Raw genomic sequence first — 20,096 nt, forward strand, 5'->3', positions numbered from 1 at the left:
AAATCATTCCTTTATGATGACCCACCGACTGTCGTTAAAAAATTAAACTCACCTTGGTATATTTTCATTGCATTTGAAAATAAGAGGTTTTCATTCTCGGGTATCTATTGACAATTGTTGTTTGTGCGTAGGAAAAATGTAGATTACTACTTCTAAGCTAATGCTTAAGCTAATGCATACGAGTACGGTAAGAAAGCGCCACAGTCCACTCAAACCCTGGAAACCTATCGCTTTCGTTTGCAAAGTACCCTTTAAATGATATGATTGGTATGAAGCCGAAAATTGATTTTCATAGCCAAAATATGTCGCATTTAAAAGATTTATCTTTCGAAAATTATATCTACAAGAATCAAAATTTTGAATTATTTAATTTCTGTCGCTCAGTCACGCCATCTAACCTCTGTGGCAGAAACTACAGTGAAGGAGTGGTGGGAAATCTTTATCCGTTTCATCCTCCCTGGCGATATGCTTGCATCTCGTTAGCTGGGCCCATAAAATTCCCGATTGGGGGTGAGGAAAGCTGTTGAATTTGATTGGCTCAAATCTCGCTCGTCGACTTGCCTTCTGAGGAGGCTCGGGTAATCCCCTCGGCATCCCAGCAGTGTGAACCACGGCCCTCCGTCGTCGATGAATATGCATGGAGGTTAGTGTGGGTGTGCAAATCTCTCCTCTTTTTTCGCATCTGTTGCATCTGGCTCTGGTTCTCCTCACCTGTTTGTTCACTGACTTATCCAACGACTAGGGGCTCGGGTTCATGTTGGGGGCTTGAGTGTTGGCTTCCCTCTCCATGGACTCGGTTTCTAATCTCGGCGGTGGAAGAGATTTTTCAGAGACTGCCTGATCTGGAGGCTACTTCAAATGAAAAACTCCGTCCTTCGGATGGGACGTCAGGCCGTGGTTCCCTTGGAGGCTTTCACTAAGATCAGGGTAATGGCAACGCTGGGTTTCTCTCCAACCTTCCTTTCCTACCCTTCCCTCATGGCGCAAATTGCTGTCGGTCGCATCATCCTACGATTTGATCGATGGATTTTTCTCATTTATAGGAAAATTCTCCAAAATCGTTGGCATATTAATTGCTTTGCCTGGTTTCGCTAGTAGTAGGGCCCTCTTCGCTTCTATAGCGTTGAGGGAGGTGTCTTTCCCTCGTCCCGTCCCTTTCCCTTCCCAGAGGCGTCGACGGGCTCCTATCGCGGCGGCCCCTCTTTCCTTTTCCTTCCTCTCCAGTCCCTCCCCGGGTGATCGGGCGTATAAGCCACGGGCTTGGTTCCCGGCCCCGGTGTGTTGTATCCTCGAAGGGCTCCCCTGAGCCCTCATGCATTGTCGGTCGCATCCTCCTTATATCACAGTAGTATCTGGCGACGGCTCTCTCCCGTTTGATTTCTTAATATTGTATTGTTGTGATATGTTTTGTTGGGTGCCAGGAAATATTTGCCATTATTACTCAAATTGTGCAACCGGTTGGGGTAAGTTGAATAGTAAATTGTACGAATCACCTCTCCCCACTCCGCTAATTGAATTCGTTCTTATATTGCAGCACAAGACTTTTATTCTTCATATTTTCCATTCGCCCAGTTCTCCTCATTCTCCTCCCACGCTAACCCAATATCTTTCCCTCTATCATAATTTTAAGCATGTACTCGCTTCGACTACACCCTCTGCCGCCTCCTTATGTAACTCAGCAATTTTCATTTCTCCCCCACTATATCTCGAACTCACTCGTTTGTCTTTTTCTCCACTTAATTTCTCCAAACTCCGCCATATCCTCATCTCAAAAGCCTGCAGCCTCTTCTCCTCCTTCATCAGCGCCCGCGTTTCCGCCATGTGGAGCGCTTCACTCCAAATCAGACACGGCAGTCCATTTCAGAATAATTTTTGCCAGCCCCTTTTTTCACTCGTTTTCTCTGTTGCCATTGTGAGGTTATTTATGTTTTCCGGCCTAAAGGTCGAGGGAAGTATATTGCTTGCGCCTTAATGGCCTGCTTACACCACCACCTCCACAGTGTAATCTTCATCGTTCTCTCCATTTCGTCCATAGCGTTCTCTTCTTTTTCTCCTCCCTCCTCGCCCCTGCTCACCCAATATCCTTCCATCTATCAGATTTCCTTGAGCCTCCCTCCCACCATTTAATTAGTCTTGTTGTCTTTGCCGAGAGCTTCCTCTCTTCGCCAATCATATCCAGTAACTCCTCTTCATTTTCTTCCTCTTTTATCGCGCTTTCCCTTCTCTACTTCTCTCTACTGAATCGATCATGCTATCCGATCCCTTTCACGATATTTGATTCCTCAATAAACCAATGCCCGGGCTCGGTAAAAGTGGATTCATATTCATTCTATTTTTATGATATGCCTATAGAATCAATGTAGCTACCTTTCACATTTTGGATAATTTCGTTTGAAATTAATTCATCGATCCAGCTTCTGGGAAATTGGACAGTAAGAGAGAACTATATGATTTTTCATATCCATGGCTTATGTGTAAGAATTGAGAAAAATATTCTTTTCAGCGAACGGAGCTTTTTTTAAAATCACATTAAATGTGTTTTCAGCTAATGAGACTCTCCTGGTAAATTAATAGAAACACAATAAAAGTTATTGTTAGCAGTGCAAAACTAATATTAATGTCGTAATTTTTCGTATTCTTCGTAATTTCCAGGGATATAATCACAAATGGGAGAAACGGTCGTGTTTATCGTTTTGTCTTAGTGCAGTCATACTGTTGAGCCGAAGGAGTTGGGAAATCCGTTAAGTACGAACATTGATCTACTCGACAGCCTCGCTAAGGAATCCGCAGGAGATGACATGTTTTCATTGCATCTTAATTTTTAAGGTGCAGATTAAGGAGTTATGTTCGTCACTTAGTTATCCGAAATAAATGCTTTTCGCGAATGCTATTGAAACGTTTTGCCCTTCTTCGGAAATGTACGTCGAGGTCGAAAAGAATAATTGGCTTACAGTATTTTGATAATGCATTTCTTATATCTTCAGGTTGATACTTTACCATCTATTTCAGTCGACCGTTGCGACATTTTCATTTTGTTACCGTGTTTGACTTCATTTAAAGCATTTATTTGTTAATAACTCAAGAGGTGACGCGGTGATAAATAAAATCAGTAATAAATATTACGTAAATTTTCCAGTGCTTAGTTGGAATGCCGTAAAAGCCTGTGTGAAATTCGGGTTTTCAGTGTTGACCCCTGAGTATAAGAGTGCGCAAAGCGTATTTTTGGTTGCTGTCAGTGGACGAAGTGCTAACGGAAGGGTATATTTTGAAATGTTCATGAAAATTACGTACGATTTGTTTTTTCGCTCCAACCTGCCGAAGTGAATGTGGCAACTTAAGTTCCAACCTTCGCGAAGACACCTCGCTGGACTTGGGTAGCGTGAGTAACGACTTTGGAGCGCTCCTTGGAGGATGCGCTCTCCCCCACCCACCCCTACCCCACTGCTCCCAGTCGCCGTGTTGTCTGCCTCGCCTTGTGTCCGAGTTTTCCTCCGTTATTGTTTCCTCCCCCTCAACGCCACTCACGGAGCGGAAGTGGAAATGCGCGCAAATGGAGACCGCTGCAAGTCGATCGGAACCCTCTGTTAACGCGAGTGTTGTTGTGTGCGGCGGCTGTGACGGGATTCTCCACGGTGCGGCATGAGCGCGCTCCCTCGCCGAAGAGACAGGTGGCTGCACGTGCATTAACAAACAGAAGGCCCCTTTCGAGGGGTGCCGGGTTCATATGATTAATGAGTGGCAAGGGTAGGCTTGGGGAGTGTGGTAGCCTATAGTGCTGGACTGGGATTCCGGGTGAATCCCTGGGACACCCCCAAACATAATCCTTGAAGTGTGAGGTGGTGAAGGTTCACTTGTTATCGACGAAGTATGCAAATGTCACTTTTCCTCCCCATGTTCGTTGTCCTCTCATTTCACTCAACTCTCTTCCATGTAATTTTTCATGTTGGGTATCTGAATTTTAGTTGCTTATCCTCTTAAATCTGAATTGATAAATATAAATGTTTTAATTTGAACATTTTTGTCAGTATTATTTCAGTGTTAGATTTTCCACTAATAACAATAAATCGCTTGCTATAATGCTAATTTCATCAGTTTTTCCACCTCGTCTTATACAAGCATGGATCCCATTTGTCGGTGGAAGTTTTTATAACTGAAAATCTGATAGATATTGTTCCCCAATTTGTATGTGCCTTCTTGATAATGTTTGTCTGCATTTTGCCGTTTGTATAGCCTCTGACTAGTGTTCGGAAAGAATGTTTCTCTCAAAATAAATTTTGTAGTTTGTATTGAGCTTTTATGGAAATGGATCTTTAATCTGTCTGCAAAATATCTCTTGCCTTGTTCTTGCATGGATATCTTGAGGCAGCGTTTTACCACAATAATATTCTGGCGATTTTTTTCAACGGTGCCCGACAACTGAGCAAGCACGATGTATGATTTTTTTCTGAAGAGTCAGCCATTGGACCATACAAGAACTTAAGCTTTTATTATTTCTGTGTTTTTAAGCTACACGGCAACATATATCTTACAGCATCATGGGTCTATGTGTTGAAAATGAAGCAATTCAACTGATTTCCTTAAATTTTTCCTTTTTATATCTTTTCAGCGCAAAGCCAAGGGGCAGGACCTGCTCAATCGAGTGTGTGAACACATGAATCTTCTAGAGAAAGACTATTTTGGCTTGACGTACGATGACCACACAGACTCAAGAACTTGGTTGGATATGGATAAGAGAATAAGCAAATTTGTGAAAGGTAAAGAGAATTATTTTTTGCTTGGCTTGTTCTCACTATCATAATTTATCAGAAACTATTTTACTGTGATTGGTGTTAAATTTTCCTTGCGAAGAGGTTGAATACTTTGTCAATGTTTACATACTTAAATATTAGGTAGTCCTTTCCCTTGAGCTACAACTTTCTCATGATGGAAAGACTTGCACATTCGATTGACCCCTAGGGCTACACTGGAGGAAATGATTCTACATAAATCGTAGTTGGGATATCCAAGGCAGATTGGTCGAAGGATAGGAGCTAGATAAAAGGTAGTCCACGTGATGGTGTAAAAAACACTGTTTAAATGAATGCTGGAAACCCTATCAACTATTCCTTCCCTGGAAACAATCAGTACAGTATAACTAGCCTCAAAAATTTATTTCCTGGGACCCATCATCATCAGCAGCATCCAAGAAAGAAGGAAAGAAGAAAAATAAAATGGAGAAGAAGAATGTATCCATGAATGTTGGGACTTAGAATGTTAGGGTGGAAAGCCCAGAAAATATCAAAAGGGAAATGGATAAAGGGAGAAAAGTTATATTAGGACCAAGAATCTGGGTGGGCTACCAATGGCCAGGGAATGAGGCACTTTCTGAACACCCCGTGGCCTTTTAAGGTGTACACTGCAGAGATGGTAAGAGAGGTATGTGATGAGTTGGAAGCCAGAGTTGAGGTGGGGGCATGATATTTAAGTCAGTAAGTTTTGCGGATGATTAGGTGACAAGAGGCCTGCAGGCTCTGGTGGGTGGTCTAAACAAGGGTTGTGAGGAATATCATGCAGTTTTTAAAGAAAAAAGATCCGATGCTTTCCCGGCATATGCTGGTAGTGAAGGCTGCGTGGGTGCTCCTCTAGGTAATCTCCTCAATGGCTCCCGACGTTTCAGAGTACGAGTCGTTATCCATACTCAGGGCTGAATGTCGGGGCTCAGAAAGTGGTGGACAGTGGAGGGTTGCTTACATGATCAAAACTTGCAAATTAAAACAAAAGAGGATGAAATCTTTTCCTGGGTTTATCTGCAAGTCAGCATTTGATAGGGATGTGTGTGTATTATGTGGTTGATACAGTAGATTCCGTTTAATGGGTCCACCGGTTACTTGGGGCGGCCGCTTAATTGGGGCAGGTCTTGAAGAACAGAACCCAATAGAGGAATATCCCAGAGTATTCTCCGCTTTATTGGGATAGCATGCCGCTTTATTGGACCAGGAGTCTGCGACATAGACTCTATACTCGCGACGAAATTAAAATTTTTTTGTTTTCAGAATACTATTTTTTGTATTTTCCTCCTTTGATTTACTCTTATTTTTCACAAACGTTCCTATTCTTGCCCTATTTTGAAAGCTCTTGTTGTTATACTATCCGCAAGAGAATAAGACTTTTCTTTAACAGGACTTAGTAAAAGACACTCATTCAGCGTCGTCCGAGGCTGTGAAATATATTTTTAACAAAAATGTTATAATTCATTAAAATGATAGTAAATTAACTCAACTCGCTGATTTATTAATCAAATTAATATTTTAATAAACCTATGTTGCAAACATTCTTTAGTCTTCTTTCTATCATTTCAACGTTTGTTTATGCCCATATACAAGAGAGTTCGCCTAAATGGGGCAGCCGCTTAATTGGGGCAAAGTGTACAAGTCCCGATATGTCCCAATTAACCGGAATCTTCTGTATTTGGTTCTGAATTTTATCCTGGAGTATTAAAAATAGACGTTACCTATGTCTTTTAGTCTTACTGATTCATTTTTTTACTTTTGGTCTCATTTCAGGGGAGCCTTGGAAATTTAATTTTGAGGTCAAATTTTATCCTCCTGATCCAGCCCAGCTACAAGAGGATATCACCAGGTAAAGCACTACCTTTCTCCTTTTGCAGCGTATTGGATTTCCATTTCATGTTTGAAAGACCACTTCAGAATAAATCATATGAAACTCATATTGATGCAATATTAACAGGAGTTGATTTTTTTTCTGAAAAATTCAAAGGATTAGAGATAAATTTTTGCAGACCTTACAGTGAGAGTACTTAGATTAAGAATATTTAACCGTCATGGCCAAAATTAATAACTCCATATTCTTTCAGGTACCAGCTGTGTCTTCAAATAAGAAATGATATTCTTCTTGGAAAGTAAGTTCTGTCACTTGTGCTTAGATTTTTTATTCAACTGTAAAACTAAAGGTTTTAATCTTTTTGCTGATTATTTCTTTGTCAGTTGTATAATATATATAATGTTAGCATGCTTTGTCTTAAAAAAATTTAAGGAATCAGTCATTTTGTTAGATGGGCAAATTAAACACGGCATTCCACTCATATTTTCTTTCACCACAAATCAGAGTTAGAATAATGTTCCTTGAAAAAATTTCAGAATTTTGTATTTTTTATAGATTAAAAAAATATTTATTTTATTCATATGCTCTCCTCCGTTTTGGCTTCGTCAGCAAATTATTATTAGTAGGCCCGTACAGTATGTATTCATTATTTTATAATAGTGAGTGTGAGAATAATAGTAGCAATTAAGATAAAAATATGTATTAAACCCTTTTTTGCATCTTTTAGTCCAAGAAGTTAATGCATCATATTTTAGAATTTTAAATATAAAAAACTGTAGCCCTCTTGAAAAGGTGTTTTGCCTGTTTTTTCATTTTTAGGTGATAGTAGAATGCCAGCTAATGTGGAAATAAATAGTGAATAATTATTATTTAATCATTACATATAACATTGACTTTCGATTGAGGAATTAAGGATATCATTGGATAAGAACTCTGCTTCTATGAGTAGAGATTTATGGGGACAACTTATTTGATCACAAAGAGCTTTTGGTTTTTTAAAACATTAAAATACATTGAAATATATTTAGTCTTCCATTAAATTTTGTCCTGTATATTAACAATTCTGATTTTCATAACTTTTGCCTACTTAGTGGTTAATCACGTTTTTAATCATTTTAAATGTTTTGTATTTCCATTGCAGATTGCCTTGTTCATTTGTAACACACGCACTACTGGGGTCATACTTGGTGCAGTCAGAAGTTGGTGATTTTGACCAAGAAGAACACGGAAACCGTGCATACCTCAAGGAATTCCGATTTGCACCAAACCAGGGTCCAGAACTGGAAGAAAAAGTTATGGAGCTTCATAAAACCCACAAGTGAGTATCAATCAGACTCACTCAGAGTATGGCCTGTCTTAGCTAAAATAAATGGATGAAATGGCAATGGCCTAACAATACTTGACTTTTCTGTTTGAGGTGGGCTAAAGGATAACTCTCCAACGTTGACTATGAATGATACTAGTACATTCTGGTATGATTTAATGTGCAGCAATTACTATGTGCTTGTGATTCCTAGCTGTATCCACTTTCTTTGACCATTCCTTGTGCTTACTTGCACGTCTTAATCATGTTTGCTAACTGGGAGAATAGTAGAAGAAATTATGAGTAACTTGTTCATGATAATGAAATATTATAAGTGCATTTCAGAAGGAGATTACAGATTCCTTTCTTGAGATTACAAATACTAGGGAAGGTCTCTGATCACCATGAGATCTCCTTTTCACTACCTCAAGGTATCTTTGATATTTTTTGGATGTCTGAGGAGGCATCTTGGAAACATGTATTTTAAGGGTTTCTAAATGATGGGATGTTTACAAATCATGATAACACCCCTTTGGAAATGGAAATTTGTGTTCCAAAGTTTTTTGTTATTTCCTCTGAAATTCTGCTAGCTAATGGTTGATAAAACTGTTCTTTGTCATCAACGCTAAGTTATCTTTCTCGTGATGTATTATTAAATGTTTTTAGGTAGTCCAAAGCAGTTAAATATATTGTGAGGTTGAATGTTTTAGTTTTATTTCTATAATGTATGAGTACTTGAAAAATAATATTGAGATCATTCATCTTCTGCATGTATATAATGTTGAGTTTTGATACATAATTTGGCTTCCTTGTTACAGGGGACAAACTCCTGCTGAAGCTGAGCTGCACTACGTTGAAAATGCAAAAAAGCTTGCTATGTATGGTGTTGACTTGCACCCTGCAAAGGACTCAGAAGGTGTAGATATAATGCTTGGTGTATGCTCCTCGGGATTGTTTGTGTACAGAGATAGGTAAGGTTTTAGACCAGTATCTTTCCATGAGCCAAATTCCATTAATGGTAATCACAGATATAATCTAATTGGTTTTTTTGCAGTTTTGTGTTAGTATGTGAATAGCTTCTTATAACATCAACTAAACGATGGACTTATGGTTTCATCCATTTCAGGCTTCGTATAAATAGGTTTGCTTGGCCAAAAATTCTTAAAATATCCTATAAACGACATAATTTCTACGTTAAGATACGGCCTGGAGAGTTCGAGCAATTTGAATCAACTATTGGGTTCAAATTAGCAAATCATAGAGCAGCTAAAAAACTGTGGAAGGTGTGTGTGGAGCATCATACATTTTTCAGGTGAGTTTGTATTTGGTAATGACATTAATGGTTAATTCCTTGCTAAACATGGCAATTTTGAGTTGTGAGTATTTTTCCATCATTAAAATGTTAAGTTACAGTTAAGAGTCCTTGTTGAACATTTGAATGATGTAGCATGTAATTGTGGTTCATCTCAAGGCATGGATTTTAACAGGTTGTCAAGTGATCATTTATTATATTTTGAGGCCAAATTTTAATTAAAGTATTGATAATTATCTTTCTATGTGTAATTATGTTATTTAAAATTCTTGAAATGCTGAGAATTTTCTTTATGATGGATGTTTAGAGTTTGAAATTATTCTTTTTTATGTTGAATCATTGTTTATGTGACTTTCAAGAGTAGTGTGAGCCTCTTCTTTTTTGTAAGCATATTTAATAATTTTTGTCTTAACTTTTTCATCACATAATTATCTGTTGTATAGAAAATGTGTAATCCTACTACATATATGGTACAGTAGACTCTTGTTAATGTGAATAACCTTATTACAAAGTAAATCTTTGGTCCCGATGAAAAGGCCTATCCGATCTATATTAAAAGAAACGTTATTACGAAATTATGAACCTCAGTCACGGTCCTGGTGGTTACAAATTGAACGTTATAATGAAGTTCCACGAATAAACAATGGCATTTAGGCAGATATACTCTGCACTATGTTATAATTATTGAACTACGTTTAAGTTTTACTTGTGTACTGTGCCCAAGAGTGTCAATTTTGGTTCTTCTTCAGTAGGAGATACTTCAGTATGCACGCAACATCATATAATAAGCGATATTCCGGTGGAATCAGGCTGACCTACATTACCACTCGTAAATTGGACTTACAGTTAGTCATCTTCATACGCACATTCGACTTATGAACTTTCAGAGATAAGAGCATTCGAAAAATTCAGATGTGTCCGATATTTCAAATTTGGTGCCTTATGCGTTGGCTAATGCAACGTGGTGTGGCGTAGAAGAATAGGCACTTTGTACTTAATCTGAACAAAGTATAGTTGAATACGGTGTGAAGTCCGGAACTGTTCAGCTTCTCGCCAGTTCTTCCTTCCTACGGACGGTGATTTTTTTTTCAGCTCCAGTTGTATCCCACATCCACCTAGATCAGTTTGTTGCAATCGTGAATTAACGCACAGTAATGATAGTGTTGTATTCTACAGGATAACTACACTCCTCGATGCCTTGCATAGGTCTATCAACTTACATCTTGTTTGCATCTTGTTCGTATATCAAGGACTAACTGTATTTGGGAAAAAATCCACCCTCGATTGCATCATGCCGCATTCTCCTGTTGAGGAAATGAAACGAATTTGCTTGTTGTTATATATTTGTGCATAATTTAATCGTGTATATTATGCACTTAACTCTGAGGCTTATTTCGCAGTGCGGCTATAAGTTTAGGAGATGGAAGAGTGAAGAAACTTTGACAAACAATGTTTTTTTTCTAAAAGAAATGCTCATACGAGCTTCGTTATAATGAACCTCCGGTTTTGAGGTCCGGTGAACTTCGTAATAACGTGAATCCACTGTCTGCTATAGTTATTCTTAAGTGAACATTCAGGTTGATATCATTTGGTTCTTTATGCTGTTAATAATTATTAGCAATTTGCAGTGTAAATTTAAATTGCTCCTCAATCCTTACTGATTATTTCCATTTTAATGTTCATAGGTTTTTATTCTTGCTGTCTTTATCTTTCCATGTCTATTTGTTTGGTCCATCGCACTTGTGCAGATTGATGACGCCAGAGCCAACTCAGAAGGCAGGCCTCTTCCCTCGCTTTGGATCCAAATTCCGATACTCAGGGCGAACCCACTATGAGACGAAGAAATCGCTGATAGAGAGGCCGGCACCTCAGTTTGAGCGGAGCTTGAGTGGGCGTCGGCTGACGTCTCGCAGCATGGATGGTGAACCTCCCTCATCCTCTGTGCTTCTTGCCTGTGGCGCCGGTGGGGACCAGAGTGGTGTGCCACTCGCTGAGACACACACACACCCCCATCCCGGCGTCAGCACCACCCTAATCCCACTGCTCTCTTTGTCTCCTTGATTATAACTGCTCACTCACAAGACTGCCACTAATGTAGACATACATATCACTAGCATTGTAACTAGCCAATGGCCAAGCCCTATTGTGAACAAGTGTGGGATATTCCCGCAGCAAAGATGTCCTTTTTATCACTCCATGGTGAATTCAATTATGTACTAAGCATCAAAAGCTAAACAATGTTACTTTCACTCAACACATGCTAAGCATAGCATTTGTCATATGAAGGAATCTTTAACTTTTGGGAACCAATGATGGTTCTTTTCTTGCGCATTAACATCATAAATGGGGTATCCAATATGTTATTTCACGATAAATTTCATAAAATAAGTTCCTGTGTGCTTAATTTGCCAACCTTTAGTGATAGGAATGTCACTAAATTCCATTCACATAATATGAAGCATCCTTTGTACCTTGGCCTTTAAACAGCTGGTTGCAATGCTGCCTTATTTTTCTCGCTTCTGTGATATGTGTACACTACCACTCTTTTTGCACAACTTTATCATTGGAGGAACATGGCTCAACTGACTTCCCCTAACTCTCAATCGCATCTGACTTTGGCATGTATATTTTTTGTGTTCTCCTATGAGTTCCTCACATGAATGCTTGGCTTTTGATTGTAGTGTACAAGAAGTTACTTCAGCATTCACAAATGTCACTGCAGATGTTTCAGCTACTTTTCAGTGCACATAACTAAAAAGTAATTGGAGTAGTTGAAAGCTTGATGTATAATGTCATGTTTGTGATCCTTACTTACAATGGGTTCTTTTGTCATGAAACCTGGGTGAGATTTTGCACATTCCAAATTGGTTCATTATTTTTTGTCTTGTCATTATTGTGCTAGGTATTCATGGTAGGAAAAGCTTATTGCTTGTGTAGGTAATCGTGTCCCAAATGTACAACAATAAGTCTCTCAATGTTGAAATTTTTTTACATAATTTACCGCTTATTCATCATCTAGCAATTTCATATTAAAATGTGAACAAGAATTTATATTTTCCTGTGGTTGATTAAAAAATTCTACTTAAGGGTTCGGTTGTTACCCATCATCAGGTCTTACATCTACGTTATATGATTTTTATCAGTTTCACGATACTATGTATTACTTCAAAGAATTTTGTAAGATGTGGACAGGAATTGGAATATCTTGTTCATTAGCCATTAGAAAATGCTACGTTTATGCAATGTTATATTTTTTATAGAAATTATGGCATTCCTTATTGCCCTGAAGCTTGTGTATCTGTTCCTATCCGTGGCAACAAATTTTAGCAAACTTCCTATTATTTTCTATCCTTATTTTGTTAACACCAGGATATAAAATATAAATGTGTTGTCTTAGTGGAAATCCCTTCCATCTATATGATGGAGAGAATAAGAATACGGAAGAGAAATGATATGCATTTGTTTAGTCCATCCAATGAATATATCCCTTAATTTAGGCCAATCACATGTACCTAATGGATTTTAGTGGAATTAATGTTCATTTCAGACCATCACATTGATATTATTAGCTGGAAATATGCTAAAATCATCTTAATTTTTACTAAAAATGAAATTAATTGCAATGTTAATGAATGCTCACAGCCTAAAATAAGCGAAAGTTATTATCCTGAAACGCCATTGCTACTGTGCACCGGAGTGCAAGTGAATTGGTATGTTGGTTTGGCAAAGTTTTGAAGTGGTTACACGCTGTATATATCCAGTAACATTATTAATGATTTTGTAGTGTTTTTTTCTGTCCCAAGTTTGACACAATACACAGAACTATGTTGTTTATTGGATGGTCATTTTTCAAGAATGTCACATTAGTGTGGGGTAGGAATACCTGCATTTTTCCATTTATGGTGGTGTTTTTCTATTGAGGGAGTTGGTGCTTTAATTCCTACTAACAATTGCTTTGCTTTGCTGCTATAATTATAGTTATAACTTTTTCGTGGATAGAAATGTAAAAATTTTATATTTATAAATATCATTTATGTGGTACTATCTGTTGCAAAAGTTGTGCAACTAATCAAGCGGCACCTCTTTCACTCGATTATTGCTCGTTCCAAGCAACCCTATGAAATAAGGATGTATGGAGCGATCTGACTAAAGTCTTCATGATTCATGATAGCAAGAATGGGTTCCTAAGTGGTTAAGATATTATCTTTGCCTTCCACTCTCGAGATTTGATTGCTGCCATTTACTTAAAATTAATATTCATGATCAGTGCCAAAATAAATTGTAGCATACAATTATTGTATCGTACTTCCTCTTGTATCTGCATAAAAGAGGAAAGTATGTGGGTAGTTCCTCAGAGGGACTTTAAAAATTTAAAAACTTTGGGTCTCAATATGCTCCATTCGGTTTTTCTTTATGGTCCGGAATTTTGATGGCAAGGAAGACTATGAGATATACTGATTTGGCAGAATCCTTGTAATAATCGATAGCCTCGATACTTGTAATCTTTAACCTTGAGCAGACTCCTTTGCTTATTCATAAGTACAGGAAAGGCTTTTCTTGAGGAAGTAGTCGACTGCATTTCCTTCGTGTGCTTTTACTTAGCAATCTCTTTCTCTCCCCATCCCCTTTCATCAACTCTATCGCATTTATAAATTCCCTCTTTGCTGTTGCAATCCTAATTTTGATATTCTTGTCATTGCTGTGCCTGTTTTCGTCTAACGGGTTATTCAATTAATCAGCTAAATATTCTATGCAATAATTTTCTTAATATTACCATTTAGGAGATGAACTGATTATGATTAGGGATTTATTGTCATGAAAATTTAAGTCTCTTTGAGCTTTGTAATCCTTAAATATATAGAGCAATTCTGTTAGTTGTAATAGGTGCTTGTAATTTCTTTTTGACAATCAGCATGGCTCGCTCCCGTGTCGTGATGATCCCATTGTGGTGAGTCGTTCCGGTGCTGACATGAATTATGAAGATTCATACCCAGAGAGTGATCATTCAAATTCATTGGTTGCCAATCGACAATGCAGTGAAAGTAGTACTGCTCAATTTTTGCATGTGTTTTACAGAAAGTACATTTGATGTAATTTCATTGTTTAATTACTTAAATTGCTGTGATCTTGAACTGGCACTTTAGTTTCACCTTCCCGTTATTGGTTCTAATGATAAGATTGTTAATTATGTGTGTATTTGTTACTTCAGCTCTAGGAGGAATGAAACCAGTCGATGAGGAGTATGAAGCCTCCAAGAGGCACACGATGTCACATCCTCCTGACCACATTCCTGAAATGGACAGCATAGATGAAAAGCAGCTTGAGAAAGAAAGAGAGGCAGCTAAGAAGAAAACTAAAGTTGAAAAAATCAAGGACAAGGTTAGACAATTTTTCACCTGAAACTCAATTTCTGGTTTCATTGTTTTTGTGTGCTAAAACATAGGAAGTAATCAATCAGTTATGTTCAAAGACAGAGTTTACAACATTAGGAGAGTTTTATGTCTAAAATTATCCCAAAAGATTGGATCAATGAGAAATCTTAGTTTCTTTGGTGATGTATGCATAATGATAATTAATGAAGTTGATGGGGAAAGTTTTCATTGAGAATATGTGGTGAAGTTATTATGAAAGTGTTGATGTAGGTAGGCTATAGGACCAACTTCTTCTCCAGAAAGTAGGCTTGCTGATCACATTATGGGGTAGTATGCCAGGAAATGAGATGTAGCAAATATGAAGCAGCTGAATTCACCAGGCTTTTTTAATGTCAAGTTTTTATCAGTCTTACAGCATAACATCCATTGAAATTAGCATGCAGTTACATCAAATGTACATTGTGTTGCTATGCAACAAAGTTTCCTCCTGCTAGTGCCGAGTAGAATTTTAGCATATAGATGGGGCTAAACTTGAATTATCATATTGTCTCCACTTTTGTGGTGTTCCAGAAGTTTATTCAGTTTCATGCTGTTGTTTTCAGGATGGCAGTTGCTGTGCTTACTTATGATGGGGCTTAATTTGAATTGATCTGTTATAGGTACCTGCACACAATTAGTTGAATAAAATGGGCCTAGCACTAATGACCCTGTTCAACTGAGATTTATGCTCTCATTTATTAACGTATGCCTTTAATTTATTTCTTTTTTATTTAATCACTACTCAAAAGGACCATTGAGAGTTATGATTTAATTTATTTTAGCATAGTGTTATTTTTATTTGTCACAATATTGCTCGACAACTTACGTAAGTGTGCACATAATGTCAGTAAAAATTAGAAACCAATGGCATGATGAGATTTCAGTTGCTCTTTTTATATCTACGATGATAAAATTAATTTTTAATTTCACTGGACTTGATATTTTGTCACATGATTTCTATTGAACGTATTTAAGTTTTTCATTGCATTTCATTCTCTTGGTCTCAAGGGATGCATTGGAGTATATTTTGTGTTTGTTTTTCATTATGTTTTGTGTATGTCCTTTGTTCTATTTCAAATTGCCCTTTAGTGATAGTGGGCACAGTCATATGATGAATTCATATTGACATTCAACCTCCTCAGTGTTGTGTAGATTGCACAGACATCATAGAGATGGTGTATATTTTTAATTTGCTGTGTATGCTGTCATTTATTTACCCAATATTAATATAGTGGTGTTGTTGATTCTTTTTAATTTGCTAAAGTCAATTCTTGAGTCAAATTTAATTTATAATATGCTTCTTTAATGAGCTTAGTGGTTGTATTGAGTATGGACTCTCATTTTAACTGACACATGAAGTAAGGTCAATAGCTTGAGAGACAAGTGATTTCCTGAAAACAAATACTCAAAATATAATATTATGCACCTTATGGGATGGCCATAGTTGAAGGTGCGTTTACTATTTTTTAATAACTATATATTGTTAATGAGGAAGTGGTTGTGAATGCATTCTGGATATTTTCTTGATTTTATCTGATATATATTTTTTTTTTTTGCAAATTCATCATTCAGTTTAGGCCTCAAATAAATAGATATTTAGTTGAATTTCATTAGTCAATCAGGATATAGGCTACCCATGTTTTTTTCTTGTTTTTTTTTGTGTCCTTGGTAATAGAAATTTGGTGTAATTACAGACCCATTTCATTGGAAATTTCACAGTTTTACTTAGAAAATGACTAATTTTTTAATGTAAAAATTTATATGTGACATTTTCTTCGTGTCTTTCCTCTTTATGGAATCAAATAGTGAATTAAAATCACAGTAAAATTATTTCTTATTTTTCCAGAGACTACTTATATTGATTGTCATATACATAATATTTTTGGGATCAAATAGCTTATTGAAATAGTAATACCAGCGAATGCTTTAATTCCTACATTCATTTGATCTTTGGATTTTACTAACTTCTCATGAGAAGATTTTTAACTTAAATAGCATGAAGGAGTATTTTAGAAACTGGAATTATCAGCAAAAATGTTTGCGAGTATAAATTAAGCAAAAATGAGATAAACTTGTTATTACCAACTTGAAGTCTCAGTTTTATGCATTATATAGCTCTTATCTTAGTGAAAGTAATAGTAAACACATTTAGAGCATTAACAAGAAAATAATGATAGGCTAGAATGAGAGGCAGTCAGTGAAATTCCTGTTGGTAGTTTTTATTTAGGATATTTTTGTGAAGTTTTTGTTATGTTCAATTATATTTGGTATTGTGAAAAATTACTGCATCATTACAAAATTATTGAAGTGAGTTGCTAGCAAAATTTTCTGGAGTATTTTTAGAATTTAAATCTCTAAATTTATTGTTTTAATATTTTTGCATCTCCAATTCTTTACTAACATAAAAACTAATTGGCATTGGGACCTTCCCGTAAAGTCTACTTTTTTTGCTGTCTTTTTGTGCCATAATGAGTATAATGTTTAAATCATGAATAAGTCTTAAACTCATTACTTTACTGTTTTGATAATTTCTTTTTCACTAGTAGCTTGAAAAAAAAATGTTGGCAAAAAAATGCCTCTATGAAACCCGTAAAGCTCTAGGTAACTATGTAAAAGATGTGCATACTCTTCTGCCGACTAATATTTCTGCTCATCTTGGTATGGTTTTGTGTGGCTGTTGTACTAACCCTCAATCCATCCATTCCACGCTTGTTCTTCGGCTCACCTGGGACCTGCCCTGTGTACTCTATCCTGCTATTCCCCTCTCCTCCTCTGGTGATGTGATTAACTCCATCTTGCTCCTGAATAACCCTTTTGAAACTTAACTCCAACCCTCCTGTGTGGCCTTTGCTTTCCTCAACCCCATCCGTCCAGTATGGAAGGAAGGCCAGCACAACAACCGGCTCTGGCAGTTCGACAAGTTCCATGGAAGGCGAATATGAAGCGGGGGAAGAACTGGAGGAGGAGGATGGGGAAGAATTAGGGGAGAGGGAAAAGGGGAAGGGTGACAGGCACCGTGGTGGGGGCTGGAAACAGGCGGAAGGAGCACCCTCTGAGGGTAAACATAAGGTAGAAGAATGGTGCCTGTGTGAGATTTATAATGATGGTTGTACAAGAGTGAAGTTGACTGTCTTTGTGGAATAGGGTTGAGAGATTTTCTGGGGGGGAGAGCAGTGTTAGGGTGTTATCATTGTCCGCTTGCACTGCGATAATTTGAAGTTATAATATGCATACTGCAGTCTTTGATTTCTGTAGCTTCCCGTTACCATTCAGACCGAATTCACTTCACTCATTGCGTAGCTTGTAAGGCTTCTTATACAAGAGTGGAAAATTTTCATTTCAGCTCATATTTGTTTTGCTTTTTTGTGAACATGCCTAAATAAATTCTGTTACTAGTCAAGTTTTTGGAAAAAAGAGAAGATTTTGGGAAGAAATGCTTTTGAAGTGTTGTAGTAAATTTGTCAGTAACTGCTTCCGCATGGTTTTAATGATGCAAAGGTGTAGATGAGGTTGAATGCATCTGCAGTTAACACATTCAGTGCAAACTTGATTTGTTGACGTGGTCATCGTTTTTCATGAGTTTGAGGTTTCACCATTCCATGTATGTCGAGAACTCCGTTATCTGCTGCCCATCTATGACCATGACTTTAGTCCGTTTCTGTGGCTATGGCCTTCCATTCTTTCTGTCATTGTGTATCGTCCACTTCAAACCCATTTACGGATCCATTTGTAATGAAAAGAAAATATTAGATGTATACATATTTAAGAAAAATTTATAAACCACATCCAGCATTGAATGTGTTAATACAAATTGGTATTTTTGGAGCATATTCTCTGTTGTATTAGAGCCCTGTATTTAATTGTATTTTCATGGATCAATTTCATACACGAGTTACTTTGAAGATGATGGTAATTCAGTGAGGAACTAATTTATAATTTTTAGTGTACTAAAGTTAAAAATCATAGCTCTCATGTATTTAACTCTTTTTATCTCGTGAGATGATGATGAATAACCATTGTATTAGCCAAAGGTGCCATCCCTAATTTAGTACATTTTGATCACTTTCAACTGCACAAAATCGGTGAAGAGGAATTTACCATTATCTATTCTGGACACATGCTTTAAGCTTAAGCTGGACACTTTCAAGATATGAACTCCATGCCTATCACAACCTGTATTAATCCTTTTCAGCTCTGCATGTTTTCATTGTTAGGTACTGTTTTTGTTTGGCCCTGCATCAGAAATGATCATTTTTGTCTTTGATTTCTTCTAGAAACCATCTCTTGTGTGTCTGCATTCACTTAATTCTAGCTTCCTATCTCTGTTTCTAATAATATTATTTTTAAATTATGCTTGGTATTGATGTTAGTAATAAGTTACTGCATTTGTTTTGCAGGTTTTATAATGCTTGTACTTAAATTTTATAAGTGTTCATTGCTCACTTGGACAGGTCAGCGGCATGGCATCTGTATTGTAGATTTCCTAATTTTATTCTTTTGTTAAGGTTTATTAATTACATAATGGTAGAAAGTAATTGTAATAAAACTTGATGTACATTATTCCTTTTAGTGTTTACTGTTGTATTTTTCATTTTGTCTAGTATGTGGGAAATTTATCTCTTAATTGCGCTAAAAATAGAGTATTTCCTATAAGAACATAGAGAAATATTTATGAGTTGGCATTTAAGAAATGGCGTAACAGCCTGAAATCATTAAAGAAATTAGTGATTCCTTTTATTTTAATAGAAGGTAATAGTTATAATGGTGTATATCTTTTCAAAACTTCTTTGAGTTGAAGGTTCTTGTCATATGTTAATTAATTCTGACTTTTGAATGACTATTTTGGTCTGTCTAAAATTTTTCTTGCCTAATGCTCTATGGTATGTTGTGTTTGGTGAGTGTTATGTCAATTTGGTCGCTTTCATTTATTGTGTAGTTATAGGATTAAAATTTTGCCTGTAGGTCATTAGTTTCTGAGATATCCTAGAATCCTTCCATTTTATCTATATTTATTCCACTGATGAAGCTACCCTCAGGGAATTTTATTAGTTTGGATGTGGTGGAAATTGTGGGTGAGAATGAAATGAAATTTGGTATTCAGGGATTTTGTTTGTGTAATCCCACCAGTAATATTGTGTTTTCAGTGATTTAGTTTATACGATTGTTAATGTCCATGTTAGAATGCCCATCGTGTATCTTCCATTACTTAAATACCTAATAGTAGTACTCATTTGAAGTTAATTTGCACAATGTAAGGATGGTTATTGGAGTTGGGAGAAGTTTAGTTGTCAAAGTCAGTACAATTGTTGTAGTGAGTTGTATTGATTAATATATGAAAGCTGTATACTGTGTGGATTCCCAAGATTTTCTTACCAATTCCCAAATATTCTTACCATAATTCTTAGTGATGTACCACTTTTAGGCATTGAAACTTCTGATGCAAGTTTACTTAATGGAAAATCATGTTCAG

The 20,096-nt window shown here is 36.8% G+C and overlaps 1 protein-coding gene across 8 annotated transcripts in view; it reads left to right on the forward strand.

Annotated features, from left to right (window-relative positions):
- LOC124155618 (protein 4.1 homolog) overlaps positions 1 to 20,096 on the forward strand; it is a 127,872-nt gene that overhangs the window by 87,969 nt on the left and 19,807 nt on the right. For 6 of the 8 annotated variants that reach the window (XR_006864210.1, XM_046529606.1, XM_046529603.1 and 3 more), the window contains exons 3-11: positions 4,607 to 4,754; positions 6,543 to 6,618; positions 6,854 to 6,898; positions 7,742 to 7,918; positions 8,722 to 8,874; positions 9,030 to 9,215; positions 10,964 to 11,178; positions 14,425 to 14,594; positions 17,501 to 17,695. Coding sequence is in view for 7 of the 8 variants with exons in the window: in XM_046529606.1 (XP_046385562.1) it covers positions 4,607 to 4,754; positions 6,543 to 6,618; positions 6,854 to 6,898; positions 7,742 to 7,918; positions 8,722 to 8,874; positions 9,030 to 9,215; positions 10,964 to 11,178; positions 14,425 to 14,594; positions 17,501 to 17,695 (1,365 nt within the window). In the remaining variant the exon portion in view is untranslated. The remainder of the gene's footprint in view (positions 1 to 4,606; positions 4,755 to 6,542; positions 6,619 to 6,853; positions 6,899 to 7,741; positions 7,919 to 8,721; positions 8,875 to 9,029; positions 9,216 to 10,963; positions 11,179 to 14,424; positions 14,595 to 17,500; positions 17,696 to 20,096) is intronic. The other 2 variants (XM_046529602.1, XM_046529605.1) reach the window with 2 other exon arrangements.

This window comes from Ischnura elegans, chromosome 3, assembly GCF_921293095.1.
Source record: "Ischnura elegans chromosome 3, ioIscEleg1.1, whole genome shotgun sequence".
Classification (NCBI taxonomy): domain Eukaryota; kingdom Metazoa; phylum Arthropoda; class Insecta; order Odonata; family Coenagrionidae; genus Ischnura; species Ischnura elegans.